Consider the following 17,737-nt stretch of genomic DNA (forward strand, 5'->3'; position numbering starts at 1 on the left):
AAACAACAACAGCGAGAGTCCAATCTGGATTCACACTGCCCCAGGACCAAGCAGCTGTCAAGGGATGTCAGCATCACTGAGACCCACTTCAAGAATTATGTTATGCAAAATTACCATTAGTCTCTTAGCACTTGTCTAAATGTTAGCCCACTTGCACCGAATAATACTTGACCGAGACATTCAATCAGACTCTACCAAAGGCCTGTTCATACAAAAGGATGTTTAATCTCTTACGCAATGGAAGGAGGGCATTTGGTCTTCGCATACTTTCCGGGAGTCCGTTCCACAACTGAGGCATCAAAACTGAAAAAGCCCTAACAACACCTGTTGATTTGTTAAATCATGGACGGGTCAGCAAAATTGACACAGAGGTACGAAGACAGTGTCCCAGTAAATATCGCCTTGGACGGTCCTTGATGAACGCTGGTACCGTCCCCTACAGTGTCTTATGGGCAATGTATAAGCCCTGGAACCTGGCCTTCTGCTTTAATAGGAACCAGTGCAATTTTTGCAATAGTGGAGAGGCATGCGCCAGTCTAAGTAAATTATATAATAATCTTGCAGCATCATTCTTGACCACTTGGAGATTATCCAGCAACTTGTCCGGGACGACAACATATAAAGCATTACCATAGTCCCTCCACGACAAAATCAGTGCTGCCACCACTGTTCACATTGTTGAGAAGAATTGAAGATGCTGCCTAAGTAGGGCCATGTTGCTTCCCACCACTGTCGTCACCTGCCCGGTCGTTGCCAGATTCTTGTCCAATTTAATACCAAGGCTCTTCACAACAGACACAGATCCCGGGGTAACGCCTAAATCCGGAGGCCAAAAACATTACATCCAAGGGTTACCGTTAGTGGTGTTTGCCAAGACCTCTGTCTTGTTTGGATTCACTTTGAGAGAATTAGCCATCATCCAGTTCACCATAAACCTAAGGATATACTGTGCATTCAACTGCGCTTGCCTAGAGTTATCAATCTGCAGGATCAGCTGGGTGTCATCTGCATAATTAAATAGGTGGCGGCACTAGCACAGCTGGACTGCCAAGGATGGAGTTAGATATTGAACAGAAGTGGGGAAACAGCAGATCCCAGGGGAAACCCACACAGGAGTTCTTTGCTCTAGAAACATAGCCACCCAGCTGTACCTTCTGTGATCAGTTCTTCAGGAATGAAGAAATCCACCGAAGAGTGGACTTGTAATCTCCTGCACCTGCAATTGGTCCATGAGCACTACTTGATAGTCAACCGTGTCGAATGCGGCTGTAAAATCCAATAGGATCAGCACAGAGGACTTTCAGCCACCAGCCTGAGATCCTCCAGTAAAGAAAGCATCACCAGTTCCGTATTGTGATGGGCCCAAAAACCTGCCTGGCGAGCATGGAGCAATTGGTGCTCCTCCATAAATTCTGCAAGGATTATGTTTACATGTTCCATAATTTTAGCTGGGAAATATGACCTAGATACTGGGCAAAATTCTTTAGGCTCTTGGGGTCTGTCCAAGATTTCTTCAATAATGGGCTTACCACAGCTTTCTTAAATCTGAGTGGCACTTTCCCTGCTGCCAGGGAGGAGTTTAGAAGTGATAGCAGCTCACTCCCCACTAACGGAAGGGCATTCTGAACACGTTGGGAGGACCGGGTCTTCCAGCGTGCCAGATTTAACTGCTGATATTGGCCATGCTAGGGCCTCGAGGTCCAATGGTGGAAACGCTGAGAGCTTCTCACCTTGGGAGCTAGGCACCTCATCCACTATCAGTGGGCAGGGACAAAGCTGGGCATTTCTTACTTACTAAGAGTGGCCCAGCAGCCTTGATTTCTCCTCTTTCAGCTGCTTGTCCCTGACCGAGAGATGCATCTTTGAGCACCAGCCCAGTCAATCTAACCACTCTCCTCTGAGCCTCCCTGGCCTAAGTCCCATTGAACCGGGTGCCTCTGTGCTGCAAGACCCCTTGTGACCTGAGCTCCTGTTTGCGAGCCCTTGGACTTGCCAGCAAGTCCCCCAGTGCGGCCTCTTTTCAGGTGGCCTCCCTTCTCTGTAGCGCACCAGCTACCAGCCTCGCCAGCACCTTGCTCCCGGTAAAACCCGGACGGTATATAAAAAGAAGTGTTATTTTTCTAAATTGGTCTCTGATTTATTCCTTGAGTGTGTGACTCATTATTGCCTATGTGAGTACAACAAATGCTTAGCCCTATCCTCTGATGAGCGTAACTGATCGCCTACACTACCTCAAAAGTGTGCGTTAGTATCATATACTTTTGCCTCTGTAAACCAATTAGGGACCCACTGGACTCTCTGCAAAGTGTATTTCGTTTTAGTACACTATATAGAGAGACCGCTTTCTACAGTCATTAAATACCAGTATTCAGGGCAAGAAGTCTTTAAATTCTTTAATGTGTGTGATAAATGATGTTGATTCTAAGATTTAAATGGTATTTGAAGAATTCTCTTCTGTTTTGAGTAATGAGGCTGGTTGTATTCAGGGTTTTTCACATGACATTGTTTTAAAACTGTGAGGGCTCCAGTTCTAAAAAAAGAAATGCTTAACAGGTTGTGTGAAGAAAACATTATTTCTTCAGTTGAATATTCAGAATGAGTTTTGAGTATTGTTATTGCACAAAAAAATATGGAGGGATCAGATTGTGTGCAGACCTACGATCATTAAATAAAAATATAATTGCTGAATGTCGTCCTCTCAAAGCAGCTGGAGTACAAGGCAGGCCTCCTGTAGTCTTCCGCAGGTCCAGGGGTGTAGCAAAGAGTGGGTTTGAGGGTCCACTATTTACATCTTGTGCCAGCTCTGCAGTAGAAGAAACATCCGGCGTTCCCAAAGCAGTTCTTAAAGTGCTGCATTCATAACTTTTAACCATCAGTGGGGGAGTTACATTGAAAGGTTAGTAAAATGGAGTATCGCCATTTTGGAGAGTGTGATCCTTGCCATTATAGGCAAATTTATTGTGCGTCAAAATGCCACGTTACTTTTTATTGCACTCAGCACATTAGCTATGCTCCCATATCGGACACCCACCTCTTTGTGTTAAATTGTTACAGCCAAGAATTTGAACATATGGGGCTCCCACTTGCTGCCTAATCTAGGCAACACGGAAAAGGCCTGAACCCATTCCAGAGACACGGGGATGAACATGTGTAGCACTGTAGAGATACAAAAGTATATTGGGCGCATAAAGAGAAATAACATACTCCATAGTATACTGGGGAATTCCCTGTCCATGTCCTTCTATTCTCAGGATCCCGGCGAATGGCTGCCCTGCCAAAGCAAATATCATCCACGAGAAGGGGCACCCCTGTCTAGTTCTACAACCTGACTAGTAAGCCTTCGATAAGCTACGACCAGTCGGTACTCGCGCCTGAGCATTAGTGTTTAACAGCCTGATCTTGCGGCTGACTTAATCTGCCCTGTTGTTCAGTGAACCTGCCAGGTGTCGAACCACCAGGGATATTCCCTGATGTTCCAGCCATGTCCAGAGGCGGAGGGCCTCTTGACATTCGGTCCACAACCCCAACCTGCCCTGTTTGTTGCAGTACCACATGGCGGTGATGTTGTCCGTGAACACCTGTACTACTCTTTCCCAGACAGAAGGAAGGAATGCTTTGAGTGCAAGACTGATCACCCGAAGCTCCAAAAGGTTGATGTGGAGCTCGGACTCCGCTGGAGATGCGTCTATCACCACTGTCTGTTCTGATTGGGGAAGGAAGAGGGAACTGCCGTTGACCCAATCCTGGTTCATGAGCCACCACTGCAAATGTTGTGCACTGCCCTCCGAGATCTAGAAGCAATCTGACAGATTCCCCTGATGCTGCGCCCACTGGAACTTCAGGTCCCAATGCAGAGCCCGGATATGCCACCTGGCTTGAGGCTCAGCAGCCTCAAGGTCATCCTGACCGAAACCCGGGATAGGGGCTGAAAGATCGGAATCATAGCCCGAATATCCCGGACTCACTGTTCGGGAGAATAAACCTGAAACTGCGTCGAGTCCAGTACCGCTCCAATGAAGAGGAGCTTCTGAGAGGGAGTCTGGTGTGACTTTGGCACGTTGATGGGGAACCCAAGCAAATGCAGGAGGTCAGCCATAGTCTGGAGGTGGGAGACGACAGCTTAGGGCGAGCCCGCCTTCAACAGCCAGTCGTCGAGACAGGGGAAGACTGGAACCCCTGATCTGCGCTGATGAACTGCGACCACCGCCATCACTTTCGTGAACACCCGAGGGGCTCTGGTAAGGTCAAAGGGGAGCACGGCAAACTGAAAGTGCTCGTGGACTACAGTGAACAGCAGGTAACGCTGGTGGGCCGGCAGGATGGGGATGTGAAAGTAAGCATCCTGCAAGTCCAAAGCTACAGCCAGTCTCCAGGGTCGAGGGCAGACAAGACCTGAGCAAGCGTCAACATTTTGAACTTCTCCTTTTGGAGGAAGAGGTTGACATTCCTGAGATCCAAGATAGGACGTAGGTCTTTGTCCTTCTTGGGTACCAGAAAATAGTGGGAATAGCAACCACGACCTACTTCTGGGGCAGGAACACGCTTAATAGCACCCTTGGCCAAGAGTGCTGAAACTTCCTGATGGAGAAGGGCCAGGTGGTCCTCCGACATGCGATGGTACTGAGGTGGCATGGAGGGAGGGGCAGTCTCAAAGGGGAGGGAGCAGCCCCTTTTGACTGTTTGCAAAATCCACCTGTACGACGTGATGGCCCAAGAGTCCTGAAAGCGCTCTAGCGCGTTGTCTGCCTTGTCGAGGAAAAGGCGACGGCAATCAAAGGGCGTGCCCATGAGTGTGGATTGAACATCCCCTGAGAAACCAGTCGAACGCAACCAGGTGTAGCACCGAAGGGCTACTGACGTCGCAATAAGTACGTCGGCGTTATCCAGCCCACAGCGGATAGTAAGCTTTGTTGCGTCTCTCTCTTCAGCAACTGCTCGAGAGAGCACTGCCCGGGTCTCCTCCTGGCACTGAGGCAGTACTTGCGCAACCGTGTCCCATACAGAGTGGGTATAACGGCCCAATAGACATGCAGTGTTTACCGACCACAGTCACAAGCTGGAGGAAGAAAACCTTTTCTTCCCATGATGATCCAGCTTTTTGGATTCCCTTTCCGGGGGTGCGGTAGGGAATGCGCCCTTGGATGTAGAGGGTTGGACTACCAAGCTCTCAGGGTTGGGTTGTTGGGAAAGGAAAGTGGAGTCGCCTGGGGCAGGGTGGTGGCGTCAGGCAATCATCCTGTCCACAGGAGCCCCTGTGTTGGACCTGGACCAAGTGCCCAAACGGATGTCAGTCAGGGCTTCATTAAATGGCAGCAGGGGCTCCGAAGAGCTCGCTGCTGGTTGAAGCACCTCTGTCAGGAGGTTAGTCCTGACTGCCACCATAGGTAGCTCGAGGAGGAGAGCTTCGGATGTCCTACGCAACACCACTGCGTATGACGCTCCCTCCTCTGTAGCCACGGTAGGAGGAGACAACATGCCAAAGTCTGGTGTGGTATCCAAACCAGTGGCTTCTCCCAGTTCCTCTTTCCAGTCCTGCTCATATTCCATCTGGTCTGTCAAAGGGTCTCCGGAACCCTCCCAGTTCTCCTCATCTTTTTCTGGCTGCCAATCTGGTCTCAAAGAGCCAGGGTAGAATAGGGGCACAAAAGTACCCATCTGCGTAGGATCCCGCATCAGTCATCGCCAGTCCGACTCTGTGTCTACCTCAAGGTGGAGGCCAGGGTTGACGTTGGTTGGTGACACAGCCGACGCCTGTGGCGGACGTGGTGTAGGTGGAATCAATGCCGGGGGAGGTGTAACGAGACCGACCCGCACCGATCCGGATACAAGCCTAGATCCAAGGGGACCCTGCGGTGCTGAGGCCGAAGCCGCGGACGCCCCAGTGCCCCCTGGGGAGTCCGTGGGGCCCAAAGGCGCGTTGGCAGAGTCGGGCTGCCCAAAGACGGCATGCATCACTTAGAAGAAACCCCGAAGCTGGGATGGGGTCGCACCGGGTCCCGGGAAGGGAGGGAAACCCAGTATCGACCCAGCGAACTCCTCACACGGAGCAGCAGGAGGGGCACCACCCGCATCCCTCGTCGCGTCGGCTGACGGACAGGGAGAAGTCAAAGAGCGACAAAGTTTCTTAAACTTCTTTTTCTGCTTCGCCTTACCTGACCCGGAGTGCTAAGACTTCGACGAAGAGTGATGGTGGCTCCGCGACTGGTCCCTCGACCTCCATGACCGGAACCTTGCGCGGTGCAGAGCCGACTGCCGGGTTTTGAGTAACTTTCGGGTCCCCTACCACAAAGACTTCGGGCCAGGGTCCAGCGATCGAAGCATGAATTGGGATCGCGCTGCAGGCAGTAGAAGCAGATGCGGTGCGGATCTGTCACCAACATGTGTTGGGTACAGGAACCGCATGCCTTAAAGCTGGGCATCCCTCGTGCACCAGGAGTCGAAGGACTCTAACTGCAACGAAGTCGACAAAAGTAGAGAAAAAAGTTCAGTCAAAAATTTATAAGATTAATCCAGACATGCATACCTGTTCATAGATAATGGGTCTGCCTAAACTTACATAAAGTATGCTTAAACGAGATAGGCGCAGGACTATAAATAGAAGTCAGACAGAGCCATGAAACTCCACCACCTCAAATCAATTAAGAAAGACTCCAATTATCTTCCATCTAAAACTACCACACACCACTATTAAGGAAATTTTACACAATTGTAGATCAGCAAAAACACAGTATTATATTACTTCTGATGCTTTCACTGACTTCATGTTGACTTCCTATCACCTCACTGAATACAAGCTAAATGTATATTCTTAACTCAATGCAGATATTTTGGTTACCTAGGCAATTCCATCATAGCATAATGTGTATTTGCAAAGTGCATGTTCACCCACACCTTGGGTCTCTTGGCACTAAAATAACAGATGTTTATTGTTTATCATCGGGTAAGAGACTAAATCCCAGGATGAAAATAGGTTTAACTAATAGAAGTACACTTTCCTGTAATACAAAATTAACATGTTTAACTGTTATTCCTCTGAAACACAATCAGCTGCATGAAACTAATTTCTTACTAAAACTCTATACCTTCACATTAAGTATCCTCCTACAAGTTGAACAAATACTTTACTGCCACCAAGAAGTGCTGTGCAACAAAACATCAATGGAGTTAAGTTCATCCTTCCAAGAGGGCAAGCAAAAAAGATGTTAATGCCAGGTATATTACCAATATCTTTTTCCAGTAGCTTGACCATGAACAAAGCTCAGTTCCCACACATACCAATGTAAAAGTCCTCAATGTAGTTATACCCGACCAAATCAAATAAGTTATCAAACATCACTAGAAGTGGAGTGGTCTGCCCACTGTTAGTCCCATTGCACACTTCCATGTCCACAGGTACTCACACAACTGAAATAGCTCAAGATCGTTTAGAAAAGATCACTTAACCATGTCACTGAACAAACTTTGAAATAATTTCCAACTTATTAAAGTGCCACTGACAAGAGAGCACCTCAAAAAAACACAAAAACAAAACAGTCTTTTGCTATGGACAATCTCTGGTTCTCTAGAGAATGTTTTCTCAAGATAAAGGAACTCTATAAACTGGAAAACAATGGAGATCAAATAAAACCACATCTAAGCTCTTCAATCTAATGGCTGCAAGGAAAAAAAGACAATTGACACATTCCTCTCTTGTAGTATAGTTCCTATTTCCCCAATAGGCTCTGTGCATTGGAATAATATACACTATAGTTTAGGCATAGGACTCTATCAAGTACATTAAACGTAATTACTTTGTGTGACAGCTAACTCAGAGGCCACTAGAAACTCCTTGAAAAACAAGAAGGGAGTAGTTTCTGGCAACCGCATAAACATGACAACTTTGTTTTCCTTTAGAATCGGAACATGTCTCAAAATCGTGGAAACAATAGGTAACAGTTTAACTCAGTCAATCGTGCGTGATTAGTTTCTTCAGAGTTACACGGAAAGAGATAGACAGGCATTTTAATAAAAGGATTTATTGAACAGTCTTGTTTCTCGTGTAAGACAGTATGCAAGATATATTACGTACAGCGTAAGCAGTAGAAAGAAATAATACTGCAATAGCATTGTCTTTTAGCTATGACACACATTCATATACATATACATAACTAACACAGGTTAAAATGTGGATACTCATCTGATGTTTCTAACTAGTTCTACCCCAGTGTACCTAACCTAAGTGTAGTACAAGGTAAGAAGTAGGTGCTGTATTCTATAGTATCGTTAGCTATTGTTTGGTATGCCAAGAGTTCCTCTAGGTTCTAGTCCGCTCCATACCTTAGAATGAGAGAGGTGGGAATCTCTTTCCAGATCTCAAACTTTAACACCCCGCGAAGGGAGTCAGCATACTGGAAGCTGGATTCTCTGCGAGCAGGGATGACAGCGTCTGGTCAGTGTGTCAAGCTGGGATACGGTCTCTTCCGAACTTGCCGTGGCAAGCAGTATCGTGTCTTGCAGCCGTGCTTTGGCATGGCAAGGGAAGGAATATTTATACCTGGAAGGTGCTTAGGAATGTTTACATTGACGTAAAGTCGGGCAGAGGAAGACGTCATGAATGAACCCTTAAGGAATAGCAGTCCATGCATTTTAGATGAGTTCTTGGAGAAATCAATAGTCCTAAGCTAAGGAAAGTCCCAAACAGCTCAAGGGTCTGGTTTCTAAGAACTCGTTGTGACGTTGGGGTGGACGGATGTAGGTGACCAGGCCATAATTTGAAAGCATGGCTAATGCCTAAAGAAGGGCTGGGATTTTGTGCCTATATAAGGGCAATGCGAATTGTGCCTATATAAGGACATGTATTGGGAAAACATATATCCGAACATCTAAACCGAAACACAACAAAGGATTATTTTCAGCAAAACTAAATTCAGACCTCTCACAACAGGCCAAAACAACTATTGCAAGTTATCGACATCAATTCATAGTAACCCTCCCCCATCACCATCCTACTACAAATACTCATCAGGTGATACATTTCCATTGATTTTAACTTGAAAGAGGATAATAGACTATCTCCAATCTCCAACCCTAGATTAGGCCCCATGGTATTTCAGAGAAATTCCTCACCAAAGTTGTAAAGTGCAGAAAAACCACATTTTATTTCAATTGCATCATTTCGGCCTACTCATCAACTCATACTTAGAAATTGTAATTTCCCCAACTCACCAAAATTGATCCATTCACACCACCTCTAAAGAATCTTCATGCTGGCCCAACTAAATCACCAACTTCAAACCAATCAACAATCTATCCTGGGAGGCCTAAGTAATTAAGAAATGCATGGCTGAACAAATCAGCGCATTCACTGAGCAAACTTCTCACCATCTAACTCACTCATGCAATGCTGTGGCAAGGAATCCATACCTATTAACATTCTCAATGATAGATCCACCATCCCAAACAACGTGGACACATGACGTCTTGACTTTTCCTGCAGCCTTAGACCATCAAAACTCAAATAGATCATTGAACACTATCTTGAATTTGAAGACATGGTACTCACTTGGTGTAGTTATTTTCTAAACAACTAGGTATGATGGGCAACACCACCCCAGTAACATGTGGAGTACCCGAGGAGGTTTCAGCTCCAATGTTAATTAGTCTATATATCAAATTACTGAGATTAACAATAGAAAAAAACAGGTTCTTCAAGACACCAATATGTGTATGGCACCCATATCAATTTAAAAATCTTCACAAATCAAGATATGTGTGAAATGAAACACTGCCTGAGGAAACGTCACCTGCACCACTGGGCACAACCCATCACTTATTGGCCTAGTTCCCAATCAAACTAAAGCCAAAATCTTTCAGCATTGTTGACATCTTCTTTTGCCCAGAAGTAAAATTTTAAAGTTTCTGTATCCTGGATATATTCCCGCTAAACCACATTCTCACTTTCAACACACTAGTAAACCCTCCCGATTGGCTCTTCAATCAGTAAAAACCTAAAACTATGTCACTAACATTAAGACTTCTACTTTGTGGCAAAAGCAATGCCAATCTATCATGCTAACTATGAGAATGCCACCCTTCTAGGAGTGATGAAAGCCAATCTAGAACTACTCAGAGCAACTCTATACTTTGAATCCAGACATTTGCCTTGGAAAAAAAAGATTTACCTACATAATTTCATTTCTTCGGAAACTACATTTGTTCCCCCCGTGGCGATAACTTAATTCAAGCTAGAATGCATCATATTTAAATCTCCTAAACTTTAAAAAAAATATATATATCTGCTCCTCCATGTAAATGTCAGGATGAAAAGACTCCAACTGAAGACTAATTCAGTCATAATGCTTCGGCAGTGCAATCAATCTAAGAGCAGCAAGCAACCCCAGTCAGAGGAACCCTGCCAGAACTGAGATGCACTGAGAAACATGTAACTTTTTGTATAATTTTTTGACCAGTAACTAATTTTCCTCATTCCATCGATCTTCCCACTCCACTAACTTAGCCACTCATTCCACATTTCATCCTTTCTGTCCCATACTTCCTTACCCCACCCCCAACTTCCAATGTACATCCTACAATGAATGATCCAGTCTATCTTGTCTTTAATCTATTCTTTGCCCTCATCCCTATCACTTTCTATTGTGTGGGGATTCACTGAGGCGAACCAATTACAAATAGAAGAGAATAAGTATTTTAGGCGTTTGCTAAAAGTTCTTCAGAGCACGCCAGCCCACATTATACATGAAGAACTGGGTGCCCGTTATATTATGGATAGGTGGGCTGTCAATCCCCTAGTTTGTTGGGTAAAGACCTTGGCAAATGAGGAGGCGGCATTAAGCAGGCATGTTATAGAAGACTGTCTCTCCCTGGACCATGGACTCAAAATCCCCTGGCTTAAATATGTGAAGGAGTCCTTCGAGAAAATATGATGATATATATATATATATATATCCTGTACACCGTTTGTCTCCAAACTCGTGCGCTCGTGCAACACAGCAAGCAGACTCCGGACACGGACCTCGAGGTGTATAAAGTTTTATTCGGCAGAAAGAGTCACCGACGTTTCGGCTCAGCGGAGCCTTGATCACATGACAGCGTTTACTTAGTTAGGTACACCTTTTAAAGTGAAAGCAAGTGGTTAACTGAAGTCACCTGTGCAAACTTCGTAATAAACATAGAAAACATACTTTGCATCGCATCCAACATTGTATTGTATCAATATGTTTCTTAAATAAATGTGAAATACATTTATAACCATGTCATATTAACAGGATTAATACTGGATTAAATAAATTGAATGACTATGAGTAAAGAAAGGAGGGGTATTATTGTAAAATACACATCTTAACTGATCAACCCCGTTTAAAAAGCCCTATTTACAAATAAATATATATAAATATTGAACCCCTAATCATATATATATATATATACTTAATTTCGAAGGGTTAGCAAATAAATCTGCACATTCAATTTTCTCGAAGGACTCCTTCACATATTTAACTGCATGCGTGCGGCCGCTATTTTTGCACTGTGCGGCAAGTTGAGAAATTGAGAAAAGCCGCGTTACATGACGAGCTGAGCTCGTCATGAGCATGCGAGCGGCGCAACTCATGACGAGCTCAGCTCGTCATGCGCATGGAAGGGGTTAAGCCAGGGGATTTTGAACATGGAAAAAGCTTTAAACTAAACAGCAGGAAGATCAATCTGAGAAGGCAAAATTTGCCTTCTCAGATTGATCTTCCTGCTGTTTAGTTTTAAGCTTTTTCCATTTCTGAAAATGTTCCATAGACCGCGTGCTGACACTTTCTTTGTAAAGCAAGGCTTAAAAAAATGTCAAATAAACAACAAATACATATTTAAAACTCTGTGTGCATTACAAGGGTCTCTAAAAAGATAAAAAGATCAGTAAAGTGAGAAACTGAAAACATGTACATTACAGTGACTCACCAGTTCATTTTTTAAGTGGTCAAGATGCATTATAGGTGTCTGGGCAAATTTTTTTTTAGTCATCCAGAATTCAAAAGGGACTTCATGAAACATTTTGTTCTTCTCTCTCACACTCAACTCTTTTTTTGGAAGTGGTGGATCAATATATACCATCTTAACTGGTTCTGCTCCTACAGAATGCAAAGGTTAGATAAAGAATAGGTGAACCTTAATTACATTTCAAATTAGAAACTAATAAAGAGATGACAGCAAAACATTCACAGACCTAGTTTAAAAAACCTGACTTTACTGTCTGAACTGTTTGTGGAGTCATCAAAATAGCATCTGCTGATGGCATTATGCCACACAGACCCGATAACTTCCAAAAGAATGCTGTGCTGGACAGTTAAGTTGGCTAAACTAAACCTCATAATTTTATTCTACAACGTTCTCTGCCTTTATTCAGAACAGAGACCGGCTGTACAAGGTGATTAACATGCATTCCTAATAAGAAACCCAAGGAACGCCACAGGACACTATGGACGAGGTTGAGGTGTGACTGCCAATTTTTTATAAATGGAATCTCTTTGAAAAGAAGAAGTTGAACAGGTGCAGCACTGTGCCACTGATTCTCATCAGATGTTCCAGGATCCACAGTATACTCCCATTGTCAACCATGTCGAATGTAATCATGAAATCTAAATACTGCCAGGATGCAAATGTCACTCCAGTAAACATCACCCAAGATTTGTAACTTAGCTGTTTAAATGCTACAGCCCGCATGGAAACCTGATGAGTAACAAGGTAGGTTTCCCGATTTTATGTGAGCAGTAAAAAAGACACACATTCCTCAAAGGCTGTGCCTAACCATGAAGGTTGTAATGTAGCCACATTATAGACAGTTCCAGGATATCACCTGAGAGTGGGGGCATTTATTATTTCATTATAACTTTGGAATGTTGAAAATTCTACTGAAGACAATGGAGTGGCTCAGACTTATTATGGCTGGTATAAGCCCAGAGCTCCAACATTCCAATGTCTGTCTTCACATTTCTCCCTTTTTAGTTAAGAACATTCTGTCCTTAATGGGTGGAATGTTTAAATAGCCTTAGGGTCCTCTGCCTCCGGCTACACCCGTTGTTAAAGGCCCTCTGACTCTGGTTCAGGACCTTTAACAACCCGTATAGCCCTTAGCTCTTCAAGTGCTACAATACATATAGGTTTTTAAGTGGGTGTTTCAAGACTCTTTATGCTGGACCTTTACCCATTATGCAATTGCGAGGGATAAAGAGTTGGAATGATACTGGGAAGTTGTCTGATTAATCAATTTCCAGTTGTGGTGATCATTTGACTAGTGATGGACCTCATAAGAAGAGCAAAAGTATGTGTCTCTTCATGTGTTGTGGGCATATCAACAGTTGGTATAGATTGGGCTTCTACAATGAGTAGCTTGTAAGGTACTGGTAGCTCTCCAGATAATTGTAAGTAGCTCTTTAGTATGTAGACTTGACTACTAAATTAGAAGCTTTTGCTAGGTTGAATGAATGTGGAGACTTATTACTAACATTATTAAATTGGTGCTAGGGCAATGCAGTTACAGCCGTCACGTAATAACCATAGTTAGACATTCAAAATTAATAAAGGCTTTTTGACATTACTGCTGGGAACCCCTGCCTGATGCAATGAGAATATCACTGCTGGTAGCAATGCTTAAAGTACCCACGAATGTAATCTTCTCTGACGTGATGACAGTCACAGTTACCACACTAATATTAGTAGCCCGGGATAATTTTCATATAGCATAAGTAGCTCTTATTGCAGAAAAGATTGGAGACTGCTGGTATAGCTCAACTAACTGCAATAGAGCTTTGATAGAATTATATGTTTTGCAGTTGTATCCCAGTCGATATTAAAGATTTCTAGAAAGTTGTTATTTGGGTATAGCATTACGTTTGTTGACTTATTCAGACAACTAGGGCTCAAAATATGCTCTTTTGTTTAAAGGTGTGGTAAATGACATTCATTTGATGTGCAGGATGAAGAAACAGGAATAAAGAAAGGCTGGAAGAGACATGGGAACACCCCTCGACGACTGATTATGAATCCTATGTTACTAGACGAATGTATTTAGAAAGAGGGCAATTAAACACATACTTTGGCTGCTTGAAATAATGCTTATTTCCCTAAGTAGCATGAAAGAAAGACCTCGGGTTATCAGAGTCAATGAGAGCTTCAGGGCAAGTGTTATTCTCCTTTATTTAAAGAGCAGCACTTGTAGTTCTGCTGTCAGAAAGCACTTTTTCAGTCCGCAGCACTGGAAAATATAAAATTGAGCTTCCACTAGAAATTAAACACCCTCCCATGCCTGAACCATCACCTCGGCCCAAAGCACTTCAGCTACAGTAGGTATAAAACAAAACAAAAAAGCCTAATATCTGTGCAGTCTCTTTAGAAAAATTAAGCCTTCGATTCACAGTAGTTATGAAAATTAGTTTTTTGTACAAAACGGAGGCTCATTTAAGTTGAGCAAAATAGGCAGGAGCTGATAGATCACAATTTTGCACTTTAATTATAGCGTCATCTGACCTATTGCCTGTCTTGAGACTATCCTCTAAATTAGCATTGACCCACAACCACTTGATGTCATAACCCATGAATATGTTTGCAATGCAGAGCCAGGACTTCAGCTATAAGTAAATAACCATTTCTTTTACATTATAAAATCTTCATCAAAAGTCATAAAAGTTAGACGAAAGTCACAAGATATTAGAAGTCTTCTTTTCGTCTCCTACGCACATAAAGGATCATTTTTAAAGAAAAAGTAACAGTATTTCTGAGTAGCTCATTATTAGCCAGACAAATTCTTTAAGGTGGATTGACCTATTTTAGTGTCAGCTCGTGTATCCAAATGTAGGCAGCAGTGCTTTGTTAATGCATGAACCGATGTTCAAGTTTCAGTTTTTTAGCGATCTACTAAGGGGACATTTGCTTTCACTTCCCGCTAGTTAAATGAGCGTAGATGTAGCCGCTCCCAGACAGTTGTGCACATAAACAATACAAAGTTGATTGATTTCCTAAGCGTATTCGTTGTATCTCCTTATCAATCTAACACCTAAGGAATGCAGCAATCACCCTGCTGGAGTGGATGAATTGGGAAAGCATGCAGGTAATGGGATTGTCTGATTCATATGAAATTCCTAAACGCCTTTGGGTAGAAAGATGGATCTGAATTCATGACCACCCTATTTGCAAGAAATACTGTGTATGGTTCTACCAGTAACAACACCTGGATTTCACTAACTCTACAAGCGGGTTATACTGCCATCAAAAAAGCAGGTTTTCAAAGACAAATGCTGCAGTATAGCCCAGGGAAGGGACTCAAAAGGAAGACACATTGATATAGATAAGACCAGAGAGTTCCTAAGATGGTGATGATGTTCTTATTGAGGGGCAAAGGGGAATACTTTTTTAGACCTTCCAGGAAGTGTTTTACTACAGGTATCATAAAAAAGAAATCTGATCTGATGTCTTCCTACACGCTGCAACAGCAGCAAGATGAGCCTTTATGTAAGAGAATTGTAATTTTCACTGGAATAGGTATACAAGGTAAGGAATGATGATATTCTATTGACATGAGAGGGGAACATGGCCATTATTTTGGCACCATTTGAAGAACCAATTTCACGCCATTGCATAATATGTACTTGTTGAAAGGTATTTTCCCTCATTTAGAACAGTGGCATAACAAAAGCCCAGCAGTGCGGGGGGGGGGGAGCCTAGCTACAGGGGGCTTCTCAGCACAGTAACCTCGCCTGAGAGCTCCTAGGTGAGTCCGAAGTCCACGTACTTTGCAGGGGAGCCCCCTAAGGTTTTGTTACGCCACTTGAGTTAGAATACCAATACAAGCAGGTGCATAATTTAAATGTCGATACTATCGGACTTTAGAAGCCAGGCTGCCAAATTCAGTGAAGCTGTATTGGCAAGCTGAAATTGCACCTGAAGTCTGTGGAGAAGATTCTGTTTGTAAGGAAGGTCCGGGTACCACCACTGCCTCTACCATTTTGGAATATCAGTATCCTTTTCAATTGAGTTTTGAGTAATTTCAAAAGAACTACTTGAACAAGTGGAATGGTTGTACAGATATACAAAAATCTTTTTGACCATTCTATTAAAAGGCTTTGCTCTAGAACCCTTGGCAAGAAGTCGCAGCATTTTTTTGTTTTAAGCTGTACTGTGCAGTTCTATGGATCGGGTTCTCCACGGCACAAAGATGACTTGCAAAATGGCGTCACCTAGTACAATTCGAGGTCATTTTCATAAAATCAGCTGTGGAAGTTTGTTTGTTGGTTTAGTGTTCTGGGAATGTGCACCACCTTCAATGTAAGACCTCTTGCTAATACCAAATTGTTTATCCCTCTTGTGAAAGAGTCCTTGCTTCTTCAGGTAGTATCTCACTGTGGTGTTGTGTGTATTACTCAAGATGTCGGATTTCAGCAATGGCAGAATAGATGTGAGCGCTGGATGTGGTGTTCATGCTTCCAGGTAGCGGATGATGTGAGAGTAATGTTTCTTTCTCCTTCCATTGACCCTGGACTGATAAATTCTCTTGATATGCTTCCCATCTATCAATGAAGCATCTATGACAATTGTCTATAGTGGTGTTTCTTGCTGTAAGAGATTTCTCCACCTGCACCACCACACTAGAGATTGCTTTGCCGGTACTGTCAGAATTAGCTTTTTGTTTCAACTGTCCTGTTTCTGAGACTACTGGTCTTTGAGTAAATACTGCAATAACCCCATATGGAACTGAAGGAAGAGACCCGATTGGGGCCACCCGGGTCACTTGCGACCACCTCTCAGCCTTTCATACAAATCAAGAGTCAGTCAGACAGTAGAGAATACAAACAAAGTATATGTTTATTCAGATACACTCAAGCGGAGCCCGTCTGCCCAGTCCATTAGGGGTGCTGCAGAGAGGACTGACATCAGAAAACATGGTGATACATTATGTATGATTCAGAACCAATGAAGACACGCCCAGAAAGGAAATTTCCAGATGTAGGCAGCTACACAAAGGAGGTACAGAAGGAAAAGTTTCGATCCTGAGACCGGGCACACACTATCTCTCTGCCAAGGTCGTTCTGCCTTTACCCATCACCGGACTAGTGGGAGCAGGCCTCCAGCTAGTGGGAAAGGATTGCGCTAATAAGAACAGTGTATTCAACAATCCATATACTTAATATCAGGAAAAGAAGCTGCAAGGGATGATATAGAATCAAAGATGCCCTCATCAATCTGCATCACATCATCAATCTGATTTTGTAACATAACTGCTGCATTAGTATCATAAACTGGCATTTTCGGCTAGGGAGTAAGGATAGTGACACAATAGGAGCAACACGCTGGGAAACATTGTAGGCAGAGGCAACACGTGAAGAATGCCAGCAACCACAGCTTGAAAAGTGAGGATCTTCCAATCCTAGGATGTGGGTATGTACCAGAATCACCCTGATAGGGTCCCAGTACCTGTCTCTTGGTGTACGTCAGACAAAATTCTATGCAATATTTGTATAGCTGCATACACGTTGGGAGCATCAGGTATGTAAACACAACAACTGCTGCCAATGACGCGACAAGCCCCACCCCTATCTACAAGTATGACATCTAACACCATCCGGTTCGGAAAAGTGACTAATCTCGGAGCCTGAAGCTCAGCAGTGATGCTTGTCAGTATTCCAGCAGTTGTATTAATAACCCACTCCATCACTCTTGATAGCCAATGAAGTTGAAGACCATTAGCCATGGGGCCCCAAAAAGA

General features: G+C 43.6%; 1 protein-coding gene across 1 annotated transcript in view; it reads right to left on the reverse strand.

Moving 5' to 3' along the window:
• The window catches only part of ICE2 (interactor of little elongation complex ELL subunit 2), a 747,964-nt gene that overhangs the window by 370,174 nt on the left and 360,053 nt on the right, over positions 1–17,737 (reverse strand). The window contains exon 8 of the mRNA XM_078680821.1: positions 11,941–12,110. Coding sequence (XP_078536947.1) covers positions 11,941–12,110 — 170 coding nt within the window. The remainder of the gene's footprint in view (positions 1–11,940; positions 12,111–17,737) is intronic.

This window comes from Lissotriton helveticus, chromosome 3_1, assembly GCF_964261635.1.
Source record: "Lissotriton helveticus chromosome 3_1, aLisHel1.1, whole genome shotgun sequence".
Taxonomy (NCBI): domain Eukaryota; kingdom Metazoa; phylum Chordata; class Amphibia; order Caudata; family Salamandridae; genus Lissotriton; species Lissotriton helveticus.